General features: G+C 37.4%; 2 protein-coding genes across 2 annotated transcripts in view; both read left to right on the top strand.

Annotated features, from left to right (window-relative positions):
• Positions 1–398: 398 nt before the first annotated feature.
• LOC107744142 (probable RNA-binding protein 18) lies at positions 399–15722 on the top strand. Its single transcript, XM_016557650.1, has 5 exons — positions 399–445; positions 8631–8757; positions 9279–9359; positions 14338–14426; positions 14648–15722. Exons 1-5 carry the CDS (start codon positions 399–401, stop codon positions 14808–14810), a joined length of 507 nt encoding a protein of 168 aa, XP_016413136.1. The 3' UTR covers positions 14811–15722.
• A 2149-nt stretch (positions 15723–17871) lies between these two features.
• The window catches only part of LOC107744075 (LIM/homeobox protein Lhx6-like), a 14207-nt gene continuing 4592 nt past the window's right edge, over positions 17872–27486 (top strand). The window contains exons 1-3 of the mRNA XM_016557549.1: positions 17872–17944; positions 19081–19263; positions 20941–21062. Of these exons, the coding sequence (XP_016413035.1) occupies positions 19114–19263; positions 20941–21062 (272 nt within the window). The 5' untranslated portion in view covers positions 17872–17944; positions 19081–19113. The remainder of the gene's footprint in view (positions 17945–19080; positions 19264–20940; positions 21063–27486) is intronic.

Raw genomic sequence — 27486 nt, 5'->3', positions numbered from 1 at the left:
GAGAAATGTAGCATTACATCACTTACAACAAATAATTCATCACCTTAGTATGGCAACCTATAACAACACCTTAACCAATGATATATGGATATTATGTTCTGAAACTAAAACAACAACACGTGCTCTCCTTTGCCTTCCATTTATTTATGCCCTGTGGCATTAATAACAATGTTTCCAAGCATTACCCAAGGAATAATTTAAAGGGACACGAATTTTCCATGTTTTTTTTTTCAGCACAGACAGGCTGTTCATTTGACCTCAAGTCAAGTCTGCATTAGCAAAACGCTTAAAAGTGAACATTTAAAGAACAGAAGCATGAGTTGGTGAAAAAGTGAAATAATTCATCACCTTAGTATGGCAACCTATAACAACACCTTAACCAATGATATATGGATATTATGTTCCATCGGCTCTGGATCGGCAACATTGACCCCAAAATCACAGAGTGAGTGTTTGCAGTAAGCCAGCGCTGCACTGCCTCCCAGGCAGACCTGCGGAGCTGCCCGGGTGATTGATTAGCCAAGTGTGTCTTTGTGCTGGAGAATGAGCAGATGACGACAAGGCGTGTTAAAGAGAGCCGCTCGGCCGTGGAGACCTGTTTTGCTGAGGGGCTGCCATCATTTCTCATTCACCTGGCGTGTTTACTTAGTGAACCTGTAGCGGCTGCTCAAGGTGGAGAGGGGGTGGCTGGGTGACACGGAAGGGAAGCGAGAGAGAAATAGCACACGTTGCTGGAGCGCCCCTGGAAAATGTACGGCTTGCCCGGGCTGGCGTCTAGACAGGCGTTTCCTTCCCTCTCGCTCCTCTGTTTTTCTTTAAATAACCTGCTTGAATGAAAACAGCCGTGATGCCCACAGGCTGGTGATTGGGAAGATTAATTAGTTCACATGCTGGGAGTGTTTGTAGTAGCGAGTTCCACTTCAGGGTCCTGCAGATCTCTCACACACACACAGACACACAGTGGTGGAGTCCTGCTATGTGAGGTCAGCGTTCACCCAAAGGCAACTTCTTCCTGGGGTTTCCAAGTAAGTGGATAATTGAGAGCGGTAATTGAGTTGGGACTCTTGGGAGGTGAAAAGGTACTTTAGGTACTGCTCTGTAGCAGTTTTTTGAAGAGATTTATGAAGAAACCAAGGAGATGAGGTAAAAGCTTTGAGGAATTGGATGGCCATGACCTTTTTCAACTATTAGGAATTTTGGTCTTGTTTACACCTATTAATATGCTCTTTTGGTCATCCAAACTCAAGTGGTCAGTAGTAGTCAACCGATATATATTGTTTTAAAGACTGATGCCAATGCCAATATCTTCTTGGAGAGCAGGATGATCAATGGGTGATATAAAGCAGATATATATGATTTTACACTATATAATTTAAATAACATACATGCATAACAATTGCTGCAATTAAATTTAGATTTATTTTACGTATTTACTAAATTTGAAATAATCAAAATAAATCAATATGAAAAAATAATTTGAACTTATCTTATATTATTAATTTTGCAAGTTAATTTTTGTAATAATTTTAATTTATAATTTTTTTTCACAAATATTTTTTTTTAAACATTAATAAAAATGTTGTAACCAAGTAATCTGTTAAGTTTGTGCACACTGGGAATCATGTTTTCTCAAATAAAGGCTAGGTAAACCTTATTGTGCATACAGTACGCACTGGATATAACACGGCATAGTTTGAAATCAAAAATATAAATATTTTCTTAGCGCTGTCAAAATAAAACCTTCTAAAAACGTTTTTTTTTTTCTTCCCATTTTTTGCCTTTTTATTGTGAAAGGACAGATCAGAATTGACAGGAAGTGAAGTGGGCGAGAGAAGGGGGACGGGATCGGGAAAGGTCCTCGAGTCGGGACTCGAACACGGGACGCCCGTAGCGCAATGGCGCTGTATGTCGGCACGCTGCCCACAAGGCTATCGGCGCCGACAGCTTCTAAAAACTTCAAAAAAATTATTATTTTTTTTTTATTTTGCACTGGGACTTTTTTTTGCATTTATTAAATTTAAAGGTAGGGTAGACGATTTTGGAGAGGCTAGCAATTAGCAAGCTAGCTTTAAAAGCATAAGATCCCACCCTCCCTGCAAATCACTCTCCAAAGCCACGCCTCCAAAACACGTGAACGCACACAGGCAGGACCGAGGGATATGATTGGACAAACATTTTATGGTCTTACGCCTTCCAAAGACGATACACAGTTGTGCTAATAAGTTTACATACCATACATTGCAGAATGTGCAAAGTGTTAATCATTGAAACAAAATAAGAGGGTTATTTGAAAAATATGTTATTTTTTATTAAGTACTGTCCTGAATAGGCTGTTTCACATAACAGATGTTTACATATACTCCACAAGACAAAATAATAACTGAATTTATAAAAATGACCCCACTCAAAAGTTTACATACCCTTGAATCTTAATACTATGTGTAATTTCCTGGATGATCCACGACTGTTTATATATTTTGTGATAGTTGTTCATGAGTCCCTTGTTTGTCCTGAGCTGTTCACTGCCTGCTGTTCTTCAGAAAAATCCTCCAACTCCTGCACATTCTTTGGTTTTCCAGCATTTTCTGCATATTTGAAACCTTTCAAACATTAACTGTATGATTTTGAAATCTATCTTTTAACACTGAGGACAATTGAGGGACTCATGCATAACTATTACAAAAGGTGAAAACATGTACTGATGCTCAAGAAGGCAACACAATGCATTAAGAGATTGGGGTGGGGGGGGGATTTTCATGATCCCTCTTATTTTGTTTCAATTATTAACATTTTGCACATTCTGCAAGGGGTATGTAAACTTATGAGCACAACTGTAAATACAGTTAGACCACTTAACTTAGTGATTTCTATCGGGATGTGAAAAGACTTACCAGCATAACAAAAATTGTTTTTAAACCAAATCACTTACCCTGCCTTTAATGCAACAAATACTACTATGAATTATACTTAATTTTTATATTTATAATGCTTTTTAATAATTTGGATCACATATCATCCTTTATTTGTACTACAATAGTAAAAAATATTTTTTTTTTTACTATTGTAGTGGTGCATAATTATAATAAAAATAATGTCACAATGCAAAAATAATTTAGTGGTCCTAAATACAGGCTTCATTTTTAAATGTAAAATATTTGTGTGAAATTTGACATTTCTTGACAGTTTTTGTGAGTTTTACCCAGTAGTTTTTGGGACTGAAAACAAAAACACAGTACGAACACTCCATTTGTCTCTCTCTTAAGTTATTCTCATGTTATTTCCCTGGCCTTTGTGCATTAACAAACAATTTTCATCTGTCAGTTTGCAATAAATTAGCAAGCTAAAGTAACATTTTGGAAATTAAAATCTAGGAAAAATCAGCTGTGAGCCTTCATGCTTAGATTCTGATGTAACAGTAATGTATTGAAAAAACACTTTTTTTTGTCAGTCATTCCATCACTTCACAAACAGCCTCATTTATTTAATATGATAAATCTCAATACATCACAGGTTTGGAAAAGTCTGTGACATACACATTTACAGTTCTGCAAATAGTCACCAACAAACTTCAGTAAGACAAAAAGAAAATCATTCTGTTCTTTCACTGTAAACAGTTTCTCCTGAGTGCTAATCCATCTACCTTACTGACTGTAAGTTTCACCATCATCATTACATTAATCACAAGCTGTAGCTAGATGGAAAAATTACAGTTTCTGGACACAGTTGCTTAATTCCTCAAAAGTTTACATACCCTTGAATCTTAATACTATGTGTAATTTCCTGGATGATCCACGACTGTTTATATATTTTGTGATAGTTGTTCATGAGTCCCTTGTTTGTCCTGAGCTGTTCACTGCCTGCTGTTCTTCAGAAAAATCCTCCAACTCCTGCACATTCTTTGGTTTTCCAGCATTTTCTGCATATTTGAACCCTTTCCAACATTAACTGTATGATTTTGAAATCCATCTTTTAACACTGAGGACAATTGAGGGACTCATGCATAACTATTACAAAAGGTGAAAACATGTACTGATGCTCAAGAAGGCAACACAATGCATTAAGAGATTGGGGTGGGGGGGGGATTTTCATGATCCCTCTTATTTTGTTTCAATTATTAACATTTTGCACATTCTGCAAGGGGTATGTAAACTTATGAGCACAACTGTAAATACAGTTAGACCACTTAACTTAGTGATTTCTATCGGGATGTGAAAAGACTTACCAGCATAACAAAAATTGTTTTTAAACCAAATCACTTACCCTGCCTTTAATGCAACAAATACTACTATGAATTATACTTAATTTTTATATTTATAATGCTTTTTAATAATTTGGATCACATATCATCCTTTATTTGTACTACAATAGTAAAAAATATTTTTTTTTTTACTATTGTAGTGGTGCATAATTATAATAAAAATAATGTCACAATGCAAAAATAATTTAGTGGTCCTAAATACAGGCTTCATTTTTAAATGTAAAATATTTGTGTGAAATTTGACATTTCTTGACAGTTTTTGTGAGTTTTACCCAGTAGTTTTTGGGACTGAAAACAAAAACACAGTACGAACACTCCATTTGTCTCTCTCTTAAGTTATTCTCATGTTATTTCCCTGGCCTTTGTGCATTAACAAACAATTTTCATCTGTCAGTTTGCAATAAATTAGCAAGCTAAAGTAACATTTTGGAAATTAAAATCTAGGAAAAATCAGCTGTGAGCCTTCATGCTTAGATTCTGATGTAACAGTAATGTATTGAAAAAACACTTTTTTTTGTCAGTCATTCCATCACTTCACAAACAGCCTCATTTATTTAATATGATAAATCTCAATACATCACAGGTTTGGAAAAGTCTGTGACATACACATTTACAGTTCTGCAAATAGTCACCAACAAACTTCAGTAAGACAAAAAGAAAATCATTCTGTTCTTTCACTGTAAACAGTTTCTCCTGAGTGCTAATCCATCTACCTTACTGACTGTAAGTTTCACCATCATCATTACATTAATCACAAGCTGTAGCTAGATGGAAAAATTACAGTTTCTGGACACAGTTGCTTAATTCCTCTCATTTCCTTTCCACTGAAATGTGGTATAAATGTATGACACTGATTTGTGGTATAGTCAGTGCTTGGGCACCATGACAAGTCACATTGCTGAAATTGCACGAGTCTCATACTTTCCACCTGTCAAATCAGCCCTTTGTCGACACTCTATCCAGGGTGTGTCTCAATCCGCTAGTGAAGTAAGTACACTTCCTGAGGAGTCAGCCATTTCTAGAGCTGTCCCATTGTCAAAATCTTTCTAAAACTGGAAAGTTGTTTCAGTAGCACAGACTTACTCATCACTGTCCCAATATCACCTATTTCCAATGTACACTTTCACATCATATGGAACTAGGATGTGTAATGGGACACAGCCCAAAAAGAACTATGTTGTATACCATGTCACAGGTGTCTCACAAGTTCTCAAGCACTTTGGCCTCTGTCAGATCCACCTTCACTAATCCTGCAGCTTGAGTGACATTCAGACACCAGGTGCTGAAGTTCGACCAACCCATGTAGAGGACAGTGATGACAACATATCTTCGCTTTTTCCGTCTAATGAAAACATCCGTCAACATTTACAGAGCTCCACCCCATCACACATGCACAGTCTCTCTGACACAAATATACAAACTTTCTTTCAGGTTTGGTTTCCCACAGTTGAGACCTGTGGCGGATGCGGCCGTTCACACAAAGCAGGAGCTGCTTTCGTTATAACAGGCTGACATATTGACCCGTCCATGCTCCACTGGGGCCCATTTAGGGCCGGTGATGGATCTACCATGTGCCGCAGGTTGTTTGTGCTTTTGGAGGCCTGCTTTGCATTGTCCGTTACATGGGCAGAAGGTAACAGGAGGCCTATCCGATGGGACGGTCGAGGAGGAAAACAGCACTGGCCTCAGACCACACCCTCCAGTCATCTGAAATAGACACGTGTCTGTTGGAATCGCTCTTTGACCTTGATATCCATGCTGTTTTCTTGATTCTGTGCTGCTAAATGTTTCTCAAGGTCTTTGACTGCATTCTGCACAGCGATACTGAAACGGGAGACGCTGCAGGTGGGTGGGCAGCGCTCTGACTTCTTTGGCCCAAACAGATGACATGCTTGGCTCAAGTCAACACTTTCACAAAATACTCCAAGCTCCTTGGACGGACCCCTTCTTCCTCCCAAACGGCACATTTTATGGCCCTCTGGGGGCATGCATTGTGGTCTGAAAAAAAAATCTACAGGTTGTCCCTTTGAATTGGGACACTATCGATGCTTCAATCTGTGGCAAGTCAGGAAGATCCCATGGCCCGAGCCTGAGAGGGTGGTGGCTGGGAAAGTGCGAATTACTACTTGGAGAAAAGCTCCTGGGAGAGGAGGGGAAAACATTAATAATACCGAAGCCAGGACCCCCAGTTCTATCTGCGTTCCTACCTTTCCAGGATTAAAAATAACCTCAACCATCCAAAACAATAAAGAAATCCCCGGCATCTCCTCGTCTTCATGCAGGAGGCAACTGCCAGATGCTCCGGCTGTCATGCTGGAAGAACAACAATATAGTAAGAAGTTCCACAAATGTATTGTTGTTTATCCTGAGTGTGTCTTGAGCACGTTCCTGATTCTCAGTTCGGTAGCTTTCCCAGCCTTTTCTCAGCTGCAGGAAATGCTTGAATGCCTTCCTGAGCTGCATTACTCAATCTTTAGAATTTGGTTTCAGGGATGCCCATGTGATGCCACTACGTTAAGATGAATCATTGAAGATGATGCCAACACTAGCGACAAGTTGCTTCATATTTACTTGAGTTTTAACGACAAGTAGGAGCTTCGAAGATAAAGACTTACTGACCTTGACACACTGACATGAGTTTGATACCATGTACTGATTTTCCCCTTCATGTTTCTGCACACTGGTTGAACCACATGATTGGGAAAGGTCTTCGAGTCGGGATTCGAACTCAGGATGCCCGTTGCGCAACAGCGCTGTATGTCGGCGCTCTGCTCAGGCTATCGGCGCAGACACATGAAGTTTTCTTTTCAAGAGTTTCATCCTTTTTAAGAGGCTTTTCTTCATTATAAAAGCAGATCTGTTGTACGTTATTTACATTTAGTCATTTAGCAGATGCTTTTATCCAAAGCGACTTACAAATGAGGACAATGGAAGCAATCAAAATCAACAAAAGAGCAATAATAAGCAAGTGCTATGACAAGTCTCAGTTAGCCTAAAGCAGTACACGTACCACTTATTTATGTTATTTATGCTCTAAATTGTTTTTACATGAATACCTCTTTTATGAAGAACGTGTTTTTCAAGTAATTGTTTATAGAAATTGCATTTTGTATTTTTGATTGGACAAAAAAAAAAGAGTGTCATTGAACCTTGACTTTGCTTTCGTCACATGTTGTTTTCCAACAACTTAAAAAAACTTTAGGTGCAAATGGAGTCGTGTTCATGCAGCGTTAAGTCACATTAAATGTTAACGGTTCGGATGACATACAGGTGAACATGCAGAAGCAAGGATACTTGCAAACATTCTCTTTTATGCACAGACTGCATGCTAGACTGCTCTCGAATGCTGTGGACATGGTTGTTTGAAGAAGACTATTTGTATGAAGCTCTCTTTGTTTGAATAGCACAGGTTCAGCGTGAAGTTCTCTTGGAAAGAAATTCTTTATTCTTATTTCACAAGAGTTCTCTAGCTGTATTGAATAATTTCTTTTACTAGACTTTCATTTTTGGCTGATGTCACCAAACCCTTTATTTTATTTTCCAACATTCATTCATATAGAAACCAAGCCGGTCTTGGTATGCAACACCCACTTTTTACAAATCAATTCCCAATAGATGCACGTCCCACTTTCACTTGGAAATATGTCAAATTTGGAATTTAATGAGTTGCAAATGCCATTTCATGTTGATGTGTTCCAACACATTGAACCTTGGTGATCATATGGGCATTGTGAATTTGAATATGGCTTGCAACATTTCGAATTCACCTGTCTTTCGTCGCAATCACTTTCTTTCTTTCATGGAACACAAAAAAAGATATTTTGAAGAATGTTTCAACTGTTTTGGTCTACAGTGTAAGTCGGTGGGGTCCAAAATGACATTCAACTCTGTCGACCTTCATTAATTAACAAAATAATCATTACTGTTTTTAGAAATAATAAGGGACTTATTTCTTCCATGACAGCAGGTTATAAAAGCTGTACTCGTCGTAATTGTTTGTCTTAAATTAAACTCTTCAGGGAATTCAGTCTTCCGCTTTTTTATATCCTCATTGTCCCTCTGCTGTATCCTTTGTATTGTGTGAATAATAGATTTACGGCAGCTAAAAAGGTGTAAAGAGCCCTGTCATTCTGATCAAGCCTTGCTTACAAAGAATTATGATACCATGACATGCATTATTCCCTTGTGGCCTTTTTTATTCTTGGTCAGTACAATTATTAGTGCCATTTGTTACAGGAAGCATTACGTTTACAATCGCTCGTAATTCCAGTGTCCTTAGTTATGACATTATGAGTGCCGAACCCCTATTTTTGGAAGTATGTTGCTAAAAGGCAGTTAGACTTCAAAATAAAATCACTCCGTGTTCCTGCAGGTACCACCTAGTGAAGCTCCTGGAGAAGTTTGGCAAAGTGAAGCAGTTTGACTTCCTGTTCCATAAGTCAGGTCCCCTGGAGGGCCAGCCAAGAGGATACTGCTTTGTCAACTTCCACACCAAAGAGGTTCTGGTCGTTCTTCTTTACAACATCTGAGAATTAATCACCCAAAATACCAAAGGAAGTGTCAGTTTTGATCCAGTAATGATATGCAAGTCTTTAAGAGGCACCCAGACAGCTGATGCAGATAAGGAACCGTTGGCTCTCTGGAGTGTAATATGAGGCAGTCCCAAGGGTGTTGTTGAAGGGGAAATGTGTGTTTACAGATCTCATTCACGCCCTTCATGAGAGCTTGGAAAACTAGTGATCCATCATCAGCCATTATTGTTCCCTATCATTACGCCATGCTTCCAGCAACAGCCAGAAACTAGAAAGTAGCAAACAAACACACAGGAAGGTTCAGAATCCAGACTCTTCAGAGACGATTTTTGAACAGCACTAATAGAGGATTTCAAAAATAGACATGAAACTCTTGTAATCCTGATAGTGTTAGCGGAGTATAGTGACTTGTTTATAGATGCATGCATGATTGTGATCATTATAAAAGCATAGCATTTGTAACAATCAGTGTTTTCTGTCCATCACAGGAGGCTGAACGGGCTATTCAGTGTCTGAATGGAAAATTGGCACTTTCTAAGAAGTTAGTGGTGCGTTGGGCTCATGCTCAGGTAAAGGTGGGTATCACATAAGTTGTGGTGTTTGCTTAGACAATCATCACTATTACTATTGCTCATACTATAGGTTAGTTAGGTTAGTAGTTTGTTAAAGTCTCTTACCCTAAGTAACTGTTTTTGCCTTATGGAGGGCTGCAAATAATTCATTTTTTGGTAACACTTTAGAATGGGGAACACACAATTTGCTGCTTATTAATAGTTAGTAAGGTAGTTGTTAAGTTTAGGTATGGGGTAGGATTAAGGGATATAAAATATGGTCATGCAGAAAAAGGCATTATTATGTGCTTTATAAGTCCTAATAAACAGCCAATATGCTAGTAATGTGCATGCTAATAAGCAACTAGTTAATAGTGAGAATGGGACCTTAAAAGAAAGTGTTACCCATTTGTTTTAATCGATCAGACGTTTGCCTTAAAGGGTTAGTTCACCCAAAAATGAAAATGAAAAAAGAGGCATCCTAGGTGTATATGACTTTCTTCTTTCAGACGAATCCAGTCGGAGTTATATTAAAAATTGTCCTGGCTATTCCAAGCTCTATCATTGCAGTCAGCGGGTGTTGCAGTGCTTCAGTCCAAAAGAAGTGAAATAAAAAGCGCCCATCCATAAAAATCTCTCACAAGGCTCAGGGGGGTGAACAAAGGCCTCCTGTAGCGAATCGATGCATTTTTTGTAAGAAAAATATCCATATTCAAAACTTAATAATCACTTTAATCTAGCTTGCGTTCACTGTTGTACACGGAAGCAGCTCCAGGCAGATGACGTATGAGTTCAGCGTTGCGCATGCTCCGGTGAGTCTCGTGAAAACCAACATTTGTTAACAGGAGCAAAGGAAGCAAAGTTTCCTTAATTTAGCAAAGGAAAACCAGTCTCCTCTTGGCTTATATCGAAATCCTCCGACATTCTTCTTTACAAATCCTCGTTTTGTACTTCTAATTAGTGACCGTTGTTTTGTTTTGATCTCTCCCCTGCGCTTCCGCGTGCGTCACTTCTGACTTCTTTGCATGCGCAAAAGCTGAACTCATACGTCATCCACCGGAGCTGCTTCCGTTTACAACCGTGAGCGCAAACTAGATTAAATTGATTATTACGTTTTAAATATGGTTCTTTTTCTTACAAAAATGCATCGATTCGCTACAGGAGGCCTTTGTTCACCCCCTGGAGCCGTGTGAGACACTTTTTTTTATGGATGGGCGCTTTTTATTTTACTTCTTTTGGACTGAAGCACTGCAACACCCGCTGACTGCAATGATGGAGCTTGGAATAGCCAGGACAATTTTTAATATAACTCCGACTGGATTCGTCTGAAAGAAGAAAGTCATATACACCTAGGATGCCTCGGGGGTGAGTAAAACACAGTCAAATTTTCATTTTTGGGTGAATTAACCCTTTAAGGATGATAAAACAGGACAAAATACAAAATTCAACTTATATTGAAGGAAGGCCATATCTAGAGACCAGAATATCATGGGCCTTGTTCGGACTGAATTTCATGTGGGTTTTCATTTTTTGTTGTGTGACATTTTAATGGCTGATACTTACATCTTTGAGAGCAGGTTGGCTGTTATAAAGCGTATAAAAAACATAACACAATTTAATTTAAAAATAGTAAATAAAACATAACATTGCTCAAATAAAATTAACATTTATTTTATATAATATTTGAAATTTTTTTGAGCTTGATTAAAAAAAAAAGAAAAAAAATTACATAACTTCTTGATTCTGTTCTTTAATCCTACTTTAGTATTTTTTTCCCACAGTAAAGAAATTAAATTAAAAATATACACTTCCGTTCAAAGGTTTAGGATCAGTATGATTTTTTTTGAAAAAGAAGTCTCTTCTGCTCACCAAGGTTGCATTATAAAAAAAGTAAATACAGTAAAAGGTAATATTGTGTATTGTGTATAATATACCATTTAAAATAACTGTTATCATTTGTAATATATTTTAAAATGTAATTTTTTCCCTGTGATGTAAAGCTGAATTTAGAGCATTTAAATGTAATGTAAAGCATTACTCAAGTCTTCAGTCTCACATGTTCCTTCAGAAATCATTCTAATATGCTGATTTGCTGCTTTTCAGTGTTAAAAACCGTTTTTGCTGCTTAATTATTTTTTGTGATACAATTTTATTTTATTTTTTACAATTTTTTAGTGCATAGAAAGTTTAAAAGAATTGAATTATTTGAAATAGAAATATTTTGTAACATTACAAATGTCATTTTTGATCAATTTAATCCATCCTTGCTAAATAATAATAATAAAAAAAAAACTTACTGACCCCAAACTTTTGAATGGTATTGTATAAATTAAAAAAGAAGATAAAACTGTGACCAACAGTGAACTCAGTAATTTGGTTAATCTGGAATCACATTTTTTGTGTGTAAAAAATGAATACCACACAATGCTAATTACTTTTCCACCAGTCATCGTTGTTTTCATGGGTCTGTATTTGTTGCTTAACTGTGATACTCGCAATGACAGCGCAACAAACAACGCACAGGCCAACGTTTACCATTTTTTATGCCGATGTCTGTGATAAATGTTCAGATTTCGATACTGCGCTCATGAAAAACATACTCAGTGGAAAAACACCCATTGCTAAAGTCTCACGCATGGTGGGTTTAAACAGTTTAGCATATAACTTGCCATTTGAATAGCGCGTCCAGAAAAGTGCGTACATTGCCATGTAGACTTGAGGGTGGGCTGTTTTGACTTGGGCCATTAAGCCCACCCAGTAACCACTCAAAACATCCTAGCAACACTCAGTGCACCTCAGCAACCACAAAGCAACAACCTAAAACACCTTAGCATCATTCCTGTAACTTCAGTCCATCAATGACATTAATAAATGCTTCTATTGTTGTTCTATGGAATATCTGGGTGCCGCTACAACAAAACAGACCGTGAAGATCATGGATCACATGTATAGTTGAGCTATAGAGAGGGGCTCCTGAGGCTGCCCGGCTCCTTAACAATAGGCAGCTGCCGCTGGGAGTGAGGAAATCCTGTATGGTTGAGAATCGCGCCCCTCCCGCGCACCCCCTCTGCCCCTCCCCGTCTGAGGGGAGCGGGACACCAGGCCGGGGTCAAGGTCAACAGTGCAGAGATGTTGACAACAAGTAGCAGCAGACAGGTCTGGTTCCAGGTCCTCTTGACCACCTCCACCCAACACTGTGCTCATTGTGAGGCTGGTGAAAGTGTTGGATTGGTCTGGGAAGGCCGTGTGTGGGTATCGGTGTATTCTTCAGCACTGTGTTTATATCAGCCGTGCCCTTTGAAGGCCTCTGGTTCAGTGAAGCTCTCTGATAAATGTGGTGTATTTAAAAAATGGCTTCCTCCTTATATGTAGTTGTTTGGGTGGAGTGCAGCGATCTGAAGGAAAATAAACAGAAGTTAAATTATTAAATGATTGTATACAATTATTTATTGATTGTATACTTATATAAGTTATTATATAATATATATAAGTATAATTATATAATTGTATACAATAATTATATTGTATACAATTATTAAACGATTGTATAACCTAAAGAATCAGAAGCAGACTGTTAGAATGTTGCTTTATGGTTTTCTGTTTTTTAAAAAATGCGATTTTACAAAAGTTAATAAAACCCTATTTACTTGTCCTTGGTCTCATTGTGCAAAATTTATTAGTATTCATAAATTAATTACATTATTTTACATACGATTTTCTGCTTATGTAACAAAAGCTGTGCAGGCAATACAACTAAATACAAAAAAATTATTTTATTTTATTTTTGTTGAGCAAACCACGTTTTCATTATGCAATTGAGCTGCTGTCCGAATATCGACCAAATCAAAGTACTTCAAAAAAACGTTGGTAATTTATTTTTAGATTTTGCTTCTTTTTTTTTTTTATTAACTATAAAAAATAACTGACAAAATCAATCACCCATGTTAATTATTTTCATTATTTAACAAAAAATGTAAACTGAATGCTATTCAAATGCTATTTTCATCATTTTGTTGTCAATAAAAATTATTGTTGTCAATAAAAAAATTCTCTGAGAAAATATAATGCTGAAATAAAGTACAGAAAATTACTGTTTAGTTTTTCAGTAACATTCAACCGCAAATACTGCAGCCTCCTGTTTTTGCATAAGCTAAATGAAGGAATTATAATCAGATGGTTATATTATGGGGCTTTCCTGCTTTCAGAGGAGGGTGCCACTATATCTCTATGATATTTTGGATATTGGATATATTTTTTTTCACCTGTTTTATCATCCACCAGGTCTGATTGTTTCGAAAAGTAAGAGCAACTCTCATAATGAATGATTTAAAGTATCATTTGCGTATGTTCAGTAGTTACATGCCAAAGCTTACTTCAGTTTAGGAATTTGGAACAACAAGCTCTTCTTAACATTGGCAAACTCTTTATTATTCAAACAAAATCGATCCAAGCAGATCAAATTCCCCATCCTAAAAAGAGACAAGTCCCAGCCCACACTATTTGACACCTAATATTCAGTTTAACTCAATAAATGTCTCATTATGGAAGTTAAATGCATTGTGAAAGCAGCTTCATAGTGTCTTTAATTGTGTTTCGATACATTAGAATCCAAGGGTTGGAGAAATATCTGTAATTCCTAAATACATGTCTAACCCAGTTGTAAATAATTTACAATCTAGTCTCTCATCAAATCTCTTTGTTTTTATTCCCCACAGATTCCCAAGAGCTATCATCACCATCCTCATGGTTGCAAGGGTTGTTGGATGGACGTTTTTGAGTGGAATGAATGTTTATGATGTTGCATAGCCCAACTTTTCCCACACTATTCCAAGGGAGCATATAACTAATAAGCAGCCAGCTCTTGTTTTTTTTCTGGTCTCTAAAGCAACCAAATGAGTTTAAGTTACTAAAGGCCCAGAAAGTTATACAACCCTTACACAACCCCTCAGTGCATGTAGTCTTGTATCCATCCTGGTGTGTGTTTGTTGTCTTTCAGAAGTTTGAACCCTTCAGAGGAGACAAAAATATGCCGGCCAGTTTAGAGCCTTCATCCAGTGAAGCCGAGGAGCTGCCAACCGCACTAGGGTTTGAGACATTACCACTCAAAGTCTCTCAGTTGCCTTTCATTTTCTTCCACGTTTCGAATTTCTCCTGTTCACTTTCCCTCCTGTTTTTGTTTTCGTTCTCAACCGTTCCCTTTCCAAATGGCCCTGATCTCACACTGAAGAAAGTGACCCATTTGGACTGGATAAGAAGGTTAATGCTCTTTTCTTTTCTCTCGATTCCCTTTCCTCTGCTGTTTTAAGTGTTAATGCAAAGATTCGTGCCATCGAAGCCAAGCTGCAGATGATGGAAGAAAACCCAGATGACTATTCCGGCCCATCTGCGTACATCTACAACAAACCCTCCGATAAAAGAGACAAGAGGTCCCAGCCCTACTACAAGCCGTTCCACAAATTCAGGAGATGACCTCTCCAACAACTGTCCAAGTGTCTCTGCACTGAAGGGACTGTGAGATGTGTGGAGATAAGCTAAGCTGCTCTTGTCTCTTGGCCAGTGAGAGACAAACAGTGAAAGTCCAACACCTTTGATTTGTAGTGCTGTTCTGTCTCTCGGCCAGTGAAGGAGTCGTTTTACTGTGAAAGACAGCTGATGTAAGCAGAATCTAACCACAAAATTCTAGTGAATTCATTTTTCCTTTTTTGAACATTGATGTTACCCAAGTAATTTCAGTTCTTCGGGGGTTTAAAGGGATAGTTCAGTTGAAAGATGACAATTCTGTCATCATTTACTCCCCTTTGTTGTTCCAAACCAGTAAGAGGATTTTGATAAACGTCTTTTTTGGGTCAAGTCAATGTTGTTTGAACCCTAAAGTATATTCTTTTGTGCTCCACAGAAGAAACAACAGTTGTACAGGTTTGGAAAATCATGGAGGCACATAAATCATGATCGAAATTTCACTATCCTTTCATGAGTTTTGCATCTTTTCAAAATCTCAGTTTACATCCCTTTCTTGAAATCCTTCCAGAATATATCTCGCGTTGTTTTTTTATTGTAAACTGCCCAGTGTGCTGCTTGCGAAAGTGTTGTTGTGTGTTGCGAGTCTCATGATCCTAAATCTACATACTACTCAGACTTTACCATTCTTTGTTACACTGTTGTATGTGTAACGGAAGCACAATATTATGCATTGTTTATTTAACTATTAATATCTTGAATTTTTAAGTCTAAAGTGAAAAGGGCTTTTATCACATGATCTGCAGAGGGGGCATCACAACAGCAGATGTCATCAACAGTTTAGATCAAGTGTAAATATCCAGGTATTTTGATAGATTTTGCTCCTGTCGTGTTCAAAAATAAATGAAACGGTCCTCCTAGGTGTCCAAGCTTCTTGTGCTTTCATTTGAAATGGACATGTTTGTGTATTTAAATCACAGTAAGGTCTGTTGTGCTGTTTTTGCATTGGTTTGAACTCCCTGTAATGATCGATAATAGTGTCTGTAGTGACCATTTTTATAGCAGCGTTGTCTTAATAGCCTTCGTTTATTTATTAGACTGCGAACGTTTTCAATTATGAACAGGCCTAGTGAGTCTCTTGCCATAAGGAGAATTTAATTATTTCAATATCAGTTGGACCCTAAAATAATCTGTTGTCTTGTTTATTAAAACTGTTTCGTTTTTAAATTCGAATTAGCATGCGTCATTAGCGGGGTTTCGTAACAATGGCGAATCTGAGCCCCTGTCCATTTCATTTGATTTATTACTGTTTATTTGTTTTTAATTTACTGGGTTCGTTTCTTTTTCGACACTACTAGTATTGTGATATAAAAACAGGCCTAAATCAGTCACATCGACTAACGAGGCAATTTTCCGCCATACACTTAAAAATAAAGGTTCTTCATTTGCATCGATGGTTCTACGAAGAACCTTTAACATCCATGGAGCCTTTCCCTTGCACGAAATGGTCTTGACAGTGGACAAATGTAATTTTAAGAACTGTTCGCTGAAATGGTTTCCCCCCTATAATAAATCAATTAAAAAAAATACATAAAACTTTTGTAACCGTTAGAGGTCAAATAAACTGTAGGTTAATATGATGTATACATTCTGCAAGGTCACGTCACATTATTCCTCTATTCGTATTCATTTACAAACCCCGAACAACAACAAGTTCAGATTCAAATGAAAGGCGAGTAATAGTTGGGTTTTATAACAGCTGCTCCCATTGAACCTAAACTCTTTCCTTTATAATCTCTTACATGCACATGCAACCCTTCATTCTAACAATATAGGCTACATGAATATATCCAGACGATCTTTTCCATAATGCAACTGTTGCATAAAAAAAGGTCTACGCCTCTCCCTCTACCTGGATATTATCGGATGGAAATGTGTTTTCCCGCTGTTTCTCCCCGACATAATAATAGCATGATGGTTTTGTGAAGGATATATTTTTATCATATAGTTTGCGATACAGTCATCTGCATAAAAATATGATCTAGGCCTACATGAATTATATAGGCTACAGTTTGGCATTTAAATATACATGAACGATATATTATTGCAATATAATATAATACGACACATAGGCCTATCCAAGTGGACTTCTTAACAAATAAAAACAATTAATCGTGCGTTTGGACATTTCATTGAATTACACGGCTATAAACGGCCTCGGTAAGAAATGTCTTTGTTGTTACAAAAACTTGCAATTAGCCTACCAATCCAACTGTTAACGAATAGAACCTATATATTTGAACCTTCTGTTGTTCAAAAGAGACAACTGTTTTTTTTTTTTAATGAAAGTTAATTTTGTTTTATAGCCTTTTTATGCTCTATAAACTGGAAGATCAAGCATGGCCTATTTCATATAATTTATGAATCAAACGTGATATGAAATATTCTTTAAAATCTTTGAAATTGCATATTAAAACTTATTTTTGCTATTAAATCTCATACGCTCGATACCACTAACAGCCCTGATAGGCTAAATATTGACTTTCGAATGTCGAATATCATTTTTTAATCGCTAATTTGTCAGACAGTTAAAACCCAAACATCATGCAAGGTTTCAGCATCACAAAATGTCGATACATACTCAGACCACATCTCTTCCCTCCCCTCTGATCTGTAAACTTTCAGAAGGTAGGCTGTGCTCTGGCTGCCTATGAGGAGAGCAGGAGCAAAACCTGCCAGCCCCTCAATTTTCTCCACTTCCTGTACTCAAGCAACTGCATCCCAAAAGAGGGAAAAAGTAGGAAATATCCTGCATAAGGCGTCCTTCTAAATAAGGCGTCCCGACGAACCGCTCGCGCTCGGCGCGTCTGCTGCCGCTTTACTGACCTAGCACGAAACTTGCTTTCGACGTTTTTGTTAGTTTACCGATCGTTATTGATTGACTGTACGGAAGGAAACAGCGAACTGGGTTCATATTAGACCGATTTTGACCGCATGGGATAACGAATCTTTAAGAGAACAAGCTTGAAGCAATTTGAAGATATCGAAAGAGAAGGTTAAGCCGTCAAATGTATTGGAAAAATGAGGCTTTGGCCCCTCTATCAGAGGGAAATCAGTTTTTATCCGAAGGAATTCCCTCAAAACAGGTAAGACTTTTATCGTATCCTATTTCAAGTGTTGACTATAATGCAGTCGTGCTTATTATTATTATCCATTTAACTGCATAGAAAGAAAAACTTCGTTTCACTGGAGAAGCAGCCAACATGTTGCTCGATGTTAAAGTCCTCTATATATCATCTCCTGCAGCCTGTAGCATCTTCAACTTAAAGTGATGTCATGAGAATCAGGATCTGTTCTGAATGGTGTGATTTGCGGTCCATCCTCTTCACATGCCAAGTCTGCAGAGGAAAAATTAGATTTTAATTACTGCCATTAAAAATCAAATTTGCAATTCTTTGGGTGGCCCGTTGCTTTCTCTGATTGGCAGTTGAAATTGACACTCTGGGGTCCTCTTATCGCGAGCATTTCAAGCTATTTGTAATTGCAGGTAGTTTTTTTTTTTTCCAGCTCCCTGGATTGCGTGGAAATACGATTATGGGAAGAGGCACGGGTTAAGTGTGGGGAAAAAAATCAATCCAAATTTAAATCGCTTCATTAAAACAGGGGCTTTTTGTCGCGAGGCTCTCAATGCACAGTTAAAAGCGTTTTTATTGTTTTTGGACGCATATATAGCGCAGGGACCATGCCTGACATGGAGCACTGTGGCTTGACTGTGTTGTAGGTGATCTCTCCAGACTCGCACAGCACACCGGGAGCATCGCGCTGCGTGGACGGACAACACGGTCGCGCGATGGTGAGGAGCGATAATGCGCCTTCGTCGCGTCTCTGCTATAGCTCAGAGAGTTTTGCTTTTGCAGAAAAGGCCTTCAGACATAACATAACATAACACTCTTTACTGATGTAACCTAATGCAATTTTGTGGATTATTCCAACTTGGATTTGTAAACCGCTTTTATATTATTAGCGTTACAAATGTCACTAAATGTCCAAATGTTTAGAAAACCTCTTTATTTATATTTAAGTTGACGCGACTATTTCAGGTTTCGATTTTCTTCATCACGAATTCAATTCGAAATGTTCGGGAAAAGTGCAGCAAATCACTGCTTGCTGTTTAAGTGTTCAGTTTAGATTTTTTTTTTTTTTACAACAGAAAATTCCTGTCGACCTTCTGAACCTCATACTTTCCAGAGTGTGATATTTATCGCGCTTTTCCCCCTCGCAGTCACAGTCTGACGGAGAATCTCACAGGTCTAATATGGAGAAAGAGGACCCTCGCTCTTCGCCCAGTCCGCCCTCGACGCCGTCCGTCTGCTCGCCCATCTCCAGCGCCTCCTCCGTGCCGTCCACCGGGAAGAACGTGTGCGCGAGCTGCGGCCTCGAGATCCTGGACAGATATCTGCTCAAGGTGCGAGGGCGCGAGTGTGTGTTTGTGTGTGTCATCTGGTGTGACGAGTGAACTGACTCTTGTTATATAATATTAGTGTTTGGAGTGGAGCTTTTGACTGACTCTCGCAAAGCTTTTGCGCACACAATTACGTAGTTGGAACGATTTAGTAGGCTGTGCTTTGTCTGATTGTTGCTTTTAAAATTATTTTATATTGTTTAATATTAATTATTATTTTGTATTAACTCTCATGTTTGGGGTCTGATACACCGCGGCCAATTTAATAGATCGAAAAATATAGGCTTAAAGTGATCGACTAAATAATTAACATTTGTTATTTTCCTAATCGTATGATAACTGATTCTAAACAAAATAGATGAAACGCTTCAATAAATGTTACATGAGGATACGTATGTTTTGGGTCTCAGAGTCCTCATGTAGCCTTTAAATGAGTAAATAGGCCTGTTAAAAAAAGAAAAACAACGCATTTTTTTTCTTTTTTTATTGTACTTTCTACAATGTTTCTCTTTTTTGTTTTATTGTTTTGCTGGGGTCAAATTGATCAGAAGCAGAAACGTTACTAACCAGTCATATTTCTGAAAAATGCATGCCAACTTTGATATAACAGATTGGGTTCAGGTTTCTGTAATGTCTGCATGTGTTTTGGTTTGGTCAGAGCAGCATTATAATAATGTGAACGGGACAAGAGGTTAATTTCGAAATTGCTGTTATTTTTACACATACATCATATAATAAAGTAAATTTCAGCATAACATGATGGGATAAAAATTATTACGATTTTTTAAATCTACAGATATAGATGTTGATTTTTCAACAAAAAAGTTGTCTGTATTTTGCTTTCTAAAAATGACTAGCCGTTTTTAGTGCAGATGTTGACAGTATCGCTGTGCTCTCGGCCTGCTTGTTTTTCAGGAAGTGCGTGTGTTGCGCGTGAGGATCATTAGCGCGAGCTCTGACTGTCGTGTTTTGCTCTTTTGCGGAAACTAATAAAACAGTGCGTGAGTTTATTACAATTTAGTCAGGATGAACGAACTTAGACCCCTTTTTGTGCATTTCCCTTTTCCTCAGCTCTTGGGATCCGAGAGTCTGGGAATATAATCACACTTATTATTTATATTTTTTCGACAGAATGTTTAAAAAAATATTTCTAAGATGCACCTTACATGAGTCGTAAATGTTCCACAGAGAACATGTTTATAATCCCAAATCTCAGTAATCAAATTTGAAATATCAATAATTATACATTTCTGGACGGAATATGTTGCATGTTGAATTAACATTATTAAATTATACTTTTTTTGTTTTGCTTAAAATTCAACAAAATAGGCTACGTAATGTGCATGCATCTACATTTATATTTAAACACCTTTGTACACAGCGCAATTCAAATGAAATATTCACAAAATATTTACCAAAGTCTAATTTTAAATCACACCTTTAATTTTATTTAGTAGCCTGTCATATTTATGTGATTATATATGGCAGTCATTTTGAGACTGTTCATATAAAAACACGTGTGTGCGGTTCGACTTATTAATTTTAATGCACGTTGACATTCCATTTTACAATACTATGCACGACGAATATTATGTAATGCCTTTTTAAAGAATATGCTAATTATTTTCCACTATTATTATTATTATTATATTTTCATATGGGCTGTTCTGTTTGTTCCAGGTTAATAATCTGATCTGGCACGTGAGGTGTCTGGAGTGTTCCGTTTGCAGGACGTCACTACGTCAACACAGCAGCTGCTACATCAAAAATAAGGAAATCTTCTGTAAAGTGGATTATTTCAGGTAGGGTAAGTTTTCACTTTCTGTCCTCAGAAATATCAGGAGAGCATATTAACGCAATACTGCTTAATTATTAACTTTTGGTTGAAAATGCGACGCGCGAGTGTTGCGTTTGGGTTTAATGCTAAAAATACGATTTCTTAAAAAAAAGTAGCGTTCTAATTCTTACCACAGCAAATACATATAATTATGCAATACGCCGTTTGTAATTTAGTTAATTGTCTAGTGATAAAATCGTTGAAAAAGGCCTTATACAACAATTTAAAATATCAATAACATCATACAATGTGATATTCATAACATTCGATTTATTAGAAGCATTTCGTATTTGTAGCTAATTTATTCATCAGTTAGAAAATCTTATACTTGTCTTCTCTAAAGCTCCATTAGAACTGCGTTTTATATTATAATAGTAAAACACACAAAAAATTGATCGGAGACCAAAATAACAGTTGTAGCTTATTGTAAGTAAATATTTTATAATACTTTAATTGGTGTTTCCGATTCAGTCACAATTTAGATGTTACCACATGAAGCACTTTTTTTTTTTTTTGCTGTGTGCTTTGGATTATGCAAAAAAAAGAAAAAAATCGTTTACTGTCCACAAAAGGAGATGATGTCAATAGTAGTAATGAGAGGTCTAAATAGTACTTGATTACTTGATTATTAGTGGAGTTAAATTTGCCGGTATTTCCTTGTATGCGACTGAATAGTGTTAGAAATCAAACACAAGTTACATAATTCAATCTCAGAAGTATCAAGCTCTGGTTAAGACCCAGTAATATGCTGATGGGAAGGCATGGAGTGAGGGAGATCCGACAGGGAAGCTGTGAAATTGCATTGAGGCTAGAAGGGCTTGCGATATGGCATGATTGCAGAGCACTCAGCAAGGCCTGTGAATGGCACTGTGATATTGGCCAGCCTTCCCTGCTTATTGCTCGTCAATGTGAATGACTGGCTCCTTTAAAGTCAATGCTGTGTTGCAGGAGAGGGTTTGTTTTCTACGTTAAGGCCAATAATCTGAAGAGATGCTCCACGAGATGGTGCATCAATGCCTTGATCTTCACTGGTTGTGTTGAGTCTAGGGCGTCAGGATCTCTCAGGCTGTTTATGCACGAGTGATTACAAGAGGAAAAACTCTGAAAGGAATGCAAAAAACTACACAAAATAGACTTTATAGGGGATTATGTTATAGATTTTATTATGGACGAAACCATATTCTGAAGATGGCGAGTTGTGGTTTAGTACAATAGAAATCTGAAATGACGGAAACGCTTTGAGAACTGCTTATTGATGGCAGTTAAATAAAAAGGACAAGGGTTTTTACAAATTCTTCCAAGTGGTTTAATGTGTATTATGTTATTGCCATTAAATATGCTAACAGTATTCACATTTCTTCTAACTGACCTTAAAAACTTAAGTGTGATTTTCATGTGATTTGTAGCTTGTAGAAAATTAATAAATAAAAAAGTTAAATTCAGATGAATAAAATAAATGCAAATTCCAGTACCCAATTTTTCAGATGTTTAAAATAGCTGTATATACATATAAAATTGTATTTTATTGTAAAAAATTATAGCAGCATTTTATTTTATTAATATAAAATGTTCATGTATTTTTTGTTCCTCTGCAGTTCTGTATGTCAAAACAGCAACCATAGGGGTTTATGTTGGTTTTGGCATAATAAAATTCAGCCTCAGATTGAAGTTTTTTCCCCTAATCATCTGAGATAATCAGGAAACATAATCAGATATACGGTTAACATTTTTTGACATGGAACATCCCCGGAAGCGAAATACTGATTGACTCACGTTTGCCTTGAAAAAGAGAGTAATAGCTCCATGCTTGTGGAGTCGAGTTCAGTGATCTGAAGCACACTCAACATGTGTTTTTCTCCAGTGGCATTGAAACATCTCTCTTGTCAAGTCTTCTGCAAATAGAAGTATTTCTTATAAGTATAAGCAGATTTCACCTTTTTTTAGTCTGAGTGTTGGTACCCATTTATATATATATATTCCATATAAAGAGATTGAGATCATAACTGCTAGTAGTTAGCAGAACGCAGCATTTGACATAATTGCTTGAAACTAATTCTGTACATTTATCTCCACACTCTTACGTTTTTTTATTGGCATCGATGGTTCCATAAAGAACCTTTAACATTCATGGAATCTTTCCGTTCCACAAAATAATCTTTATAATGGAAAAAGGTTCTTTAGATTTTTTAAAAATGTTCTTCACACTGAGAAAAATTTTTTTATTTTAAGAACTGTTCGCTGATAGGTTCTTTGAGGAACCAAAAATGGTTCTTTTATGGCATTGCTGCAAAAACCCATTATTCAACTTTCATTTTTAAGAGTGTATATTTATACAACTGGACATAAATGTATTCATAAACTGGTTTCAAGTTTAGATGTCAATTATTTGATTTCTTTTTCTATTGACATAATAAGTAGACTTGTGATTGGTGAACCTGTGGCACAAGCTTATGATCGCAATGCCATGTTTGTCTCTGGCAGCTGGATTGTTTTGCTGGTGCTGCACAACACCAAAAGAGGACAAGGAGATATGTTTCATTTGTGTTGGTCTCTCATCTGGGCTAGATTGACTGCTGCTCTAATAGAGTGTAATTACAGGAAATCAAAGTGGGTTTGCTGTGTGTGCGAGGGGGGGGGGCAGATCTGGCGGTAAAGGGTCAGAGCGGAGACTGTACCTACACTAAAAAGAAACAGCCACAAAGGCAAGAGCATCAGGCCACACAGGAAGTCAGAGGAGGCTGTTAATCAGAGGAACCAAAGGATAAGGACAGGGTGATGGAGTAAGGCGGTAACCCGAGTGGGTTTGTGCGGAGCTGAGATCGCTAGATTTGGAGGAGATGACGTACTGTAATGGCCATATGCGCGTACAGGACTTGTGTTTAAATGCAAACAGAAGTAAACAGAGCTTGTGTCACTCATAACTTGCTGGAGAATGCGGGAAATTATATGAGTGACTGAAATTACGATGACAAAATGAAATGTGTTTTTTTTCCTGGTTAACAGAGGAATCGATTGCTTCAACATATGTATATGTTGGAGAATAGAAAATAAAGAGAATAATATTTTTTTCTGTGGATGGGTGCTAAGGTGTTGTTAGGTTGTCCGAAATCGCATACTGTCTAGTAGACAAATCCTGTCCTGTGGCCTCATGGGATAGTAAAGAGTCATTAAATGCGCAATCCAGAAATTTGGTGGAAGTACTACGTCATCCAGTTACTTTTCGCCTATTTTTGAATACTATAAATTAGGACGTACTACTACTGTTTTTCGCATATATAGTATGGAAGTAGGAATTTTCGAATGGGTTAAAGGGACCTGTATGAATTTCTTTCTTCTGTTGAACACAAAATCTTGAAGAATCTTGATAGCCAAACTGTTGATGGTAGCCATTGACTTTCATAGTATGAAAAAAATACTGTGGAAGTCAACTGTTTGCTTAGACACAATCTTCTAAATATCTTCTTTTGTGCTCAACAGAAGAAAGAAATTCATATAGGTTTGGATCAATCACAATGTAGTAGGGCTGCACGATTAATCGAATGCGATTGTCATGCACATCTTGTCAGTAAAGCCGGTTCTGTGATTAGTAGTAAATCTCCATCACCTGCTTTCAGATGGAGCAGCATTTACTACACAGAGCCATAGTTCACTGACAAGCTACGCAAAATCGCGTTCATAATCGCAGACGATATAATCGCGCGATTATGAAATAGAGGAAATCGTTCGCGATAATTAAAGTTGTTTGCGTAGCTTCTCTTTATTCAGCTGCAGCGATAGGCATTTCCTGGATTTCTTCTGCGGGGTGTATTTGGAGTTTCAGCGCGAGAGCGCCCTCTGGCCTTCGGATGGAGATTTACTGCTGATCACAGAACCGTGCTTCACTGAAAAGATACACATGACAATCGCAGCTTCTGCCCAATCGCGACTTATCGCCTTTGCGATTTCATTTCGATTAATCGTGCAGCCCTACAATGTAGTATGCAAATAAATGCAAAAAAGCAAACAAATCGCATACTATAAATTTAGAAAGTTTTTTTTCGCATACTATATAGTATGGAAGTAGGCACTTTCAACTGCGATAATGGGACCTGCATGAATTTCTTTTAATATTGAACACAAAAGAGGATATTTTGAAGAATGTTGATAACCAAACAGTCGCTGGTAGCCATTGACTTTCGTAGTATGAAAAAATACTGTGGAAGTCAATGGCTACCAGCAACTGTTTGGTCAGACCCATTCTTCAAAATATCTTCAAATTCGTAACAAGAAGAAGAGTAAATGATGACAATTTTTTTTATAGATATAAGTCTCTATTATGCTTTCTAGATATGGTTGACATATGTCTACCATGTTTCTCGGACAATTTATCGTCCACGAGGTTTTGTTGATGCAAGTGCTAAAGAATGGAAAAGCACACCTCAAAAAGTTGTAAGATTTGCGGTTACGATTATTTATGCCTGTTGCACAAGCAATGGAATGGGACGAGTTACATACCAAAGTTAAATACTCACGATTCAGGGTTTTGAAAAACCGCCATGAGCAATAGTAAAAGCGATGCTCGCCGTAGCAAACACAGCTAATATGTCTCAGCAGTCTCTGAGAGGGAGATTTCACCAGATTATAATACTCAGAGAGTATATCAAATTTAATCTAACGAATTTGTACTTCCACAAGCTTCTCTTTTCCAGCCAAAGGTGAATTTCTCCGGCGCTGAGGGAAACGCTTTGCGGCTGCAGGAATTTTTCCCGGCGAGTTATGATCTGCAGGACAGAAATAAATCCAGAATAAGCACAACAACGCACAATCAGACGTGCGGCACATCTGAACAAAAACAAAACCCCCTTAAGATCTTTATGGCTTTTCTGAAAGGTTTTGCGGTAAATGAACTGCCATGACAGATTACGGCTCCGTTCCACAATGTTTCTCCTCTAAACACACGTCTGAAATGCATCATTACTCAAACGTTGTATTCTTTGTCTGGAACGATGCTGTCAGAATATGGTGTGCAGTGTACACAGAAAGCCCTTTGAATGCTTTTTGCAGGCATTAATACGTGAGGCGTGTTTTATGTGTCGATACTTTACACATAAGTGGACTGTAAATATTTTTGAAGGTTTTTGATTCAGGTTTGTTTTCGCTTCTTGGCTCATCCTGCTCAAGTGACGATTGGCAGAGACAAATTATTATACATACACACAAGTGCCGGTCCAAGTTTCCTGGTTTGTTGAGCCCCGTGGGGCTCCCTGGTGGGCTATGATGTCATTTCCAGTGGATGAACGCCCAGAGGGCCCCACTGCGGGACTTTCGGGGCCGGTGTCATCATTCTTCAGTAGCGTATACGGGGAAAACATGGCTATCTCGATATCCCGTGTTTCTTTGCAGTCGGAGGAGGTTGTGTGTGACACTTTGTTTACACAAGGGCTCCCAATGACAGAGGTGTAGTGGTGGAGGGGGCCTCAGATTCAGGCCAAAAAAGGGCCGTGCCTGGCCATCTGCAGAGCATTAGTCTCTTCTAGTCCTCTCAACACTGGAACCCTCTTTGGTCACCCAAATGTGATGTCTGGGTCAAGAAAAAAACCGGCACAGTCAGCCCCGTCCAGTCAAAATAACGCTTCTTTTACTCGCTGTTGGTCTGTATCGCCGCAGGGTTGTCTACAGAGTCCTGTTGATCGCAGGATAACAGAAGAGGTGCTATAAGCAACTACACGGCCATACGGCTGCTGAAAATGCAGGGCTGAAGTAAATATGGAATACGTATGTGGTTTACAAATCACACTTGGCTGAGAATGTGATGATTAACGTAATGTCAGCAGTAACATCAATAACATGCAGCATCTTAACTCCATTTCTGCATCAACTTTGTAGTGTATTATATAATTAGATATAATTGAACACATAAAAAAACAGAATCACAACGTATTATGCAAATAAATGCAAAAAAGAGAACCAATCGCATTCGCAAATCACATCGATGACTAATGGTGAATGCCACATTTTGTAGCAAAGTCAGTGAATAAATTGTAGAATAAATAAATAAATAAATAAATGATCAAACAGATAGATAGATAGATAATCTTGTATTAAAAAAAAAGTAGCTCATTAAACAAAACTAAACTAAAAAAAGAGAAATGATCCAGAGTTTTAAGTATGTAAAGTAAGCAGTTTCAGATTAATTTATTGCAGAAAATGATCTCTATTTTTAAAAATACTTTAATATATATAATGTTATAAACTAATTATATAAATTTTTCACTTAATATATTGTAAGTAAAATATGTTTAATAATATTACCGTATATATTAAACAAAGTAATATATAATACTATAAACTAATTATTTCAATATGTATTTTTCAATTATTTAAAATATACCTAGTTATATAGTTTAATA

This window comes from Sinocyclocheilus rhinocerous, unplaced genomic scaffold (assembly GCF_001515625.1).
Source record: "Sinocyclocheilus rhinocerous isolate Xijiao unplaced genomic scaffold, SAMN03320098_v1.1 scaffold287, whole genome shotgun sequence".
In the NCBI taxonomy this organism is placed as follows: domain Eukaryota; kingdom Metazoa; phylum Chordata; class Actinopteri; order Cypriniformes; family Cyprinidae; genus Sinocyclocheilus; species Sinocyclocheilus rhinocerous.
The sequence above is the reverse complement of the archived record's forward strand: the minus strand, read 5'-3'. Positions and strand labels throughout refer to the sequence as shown.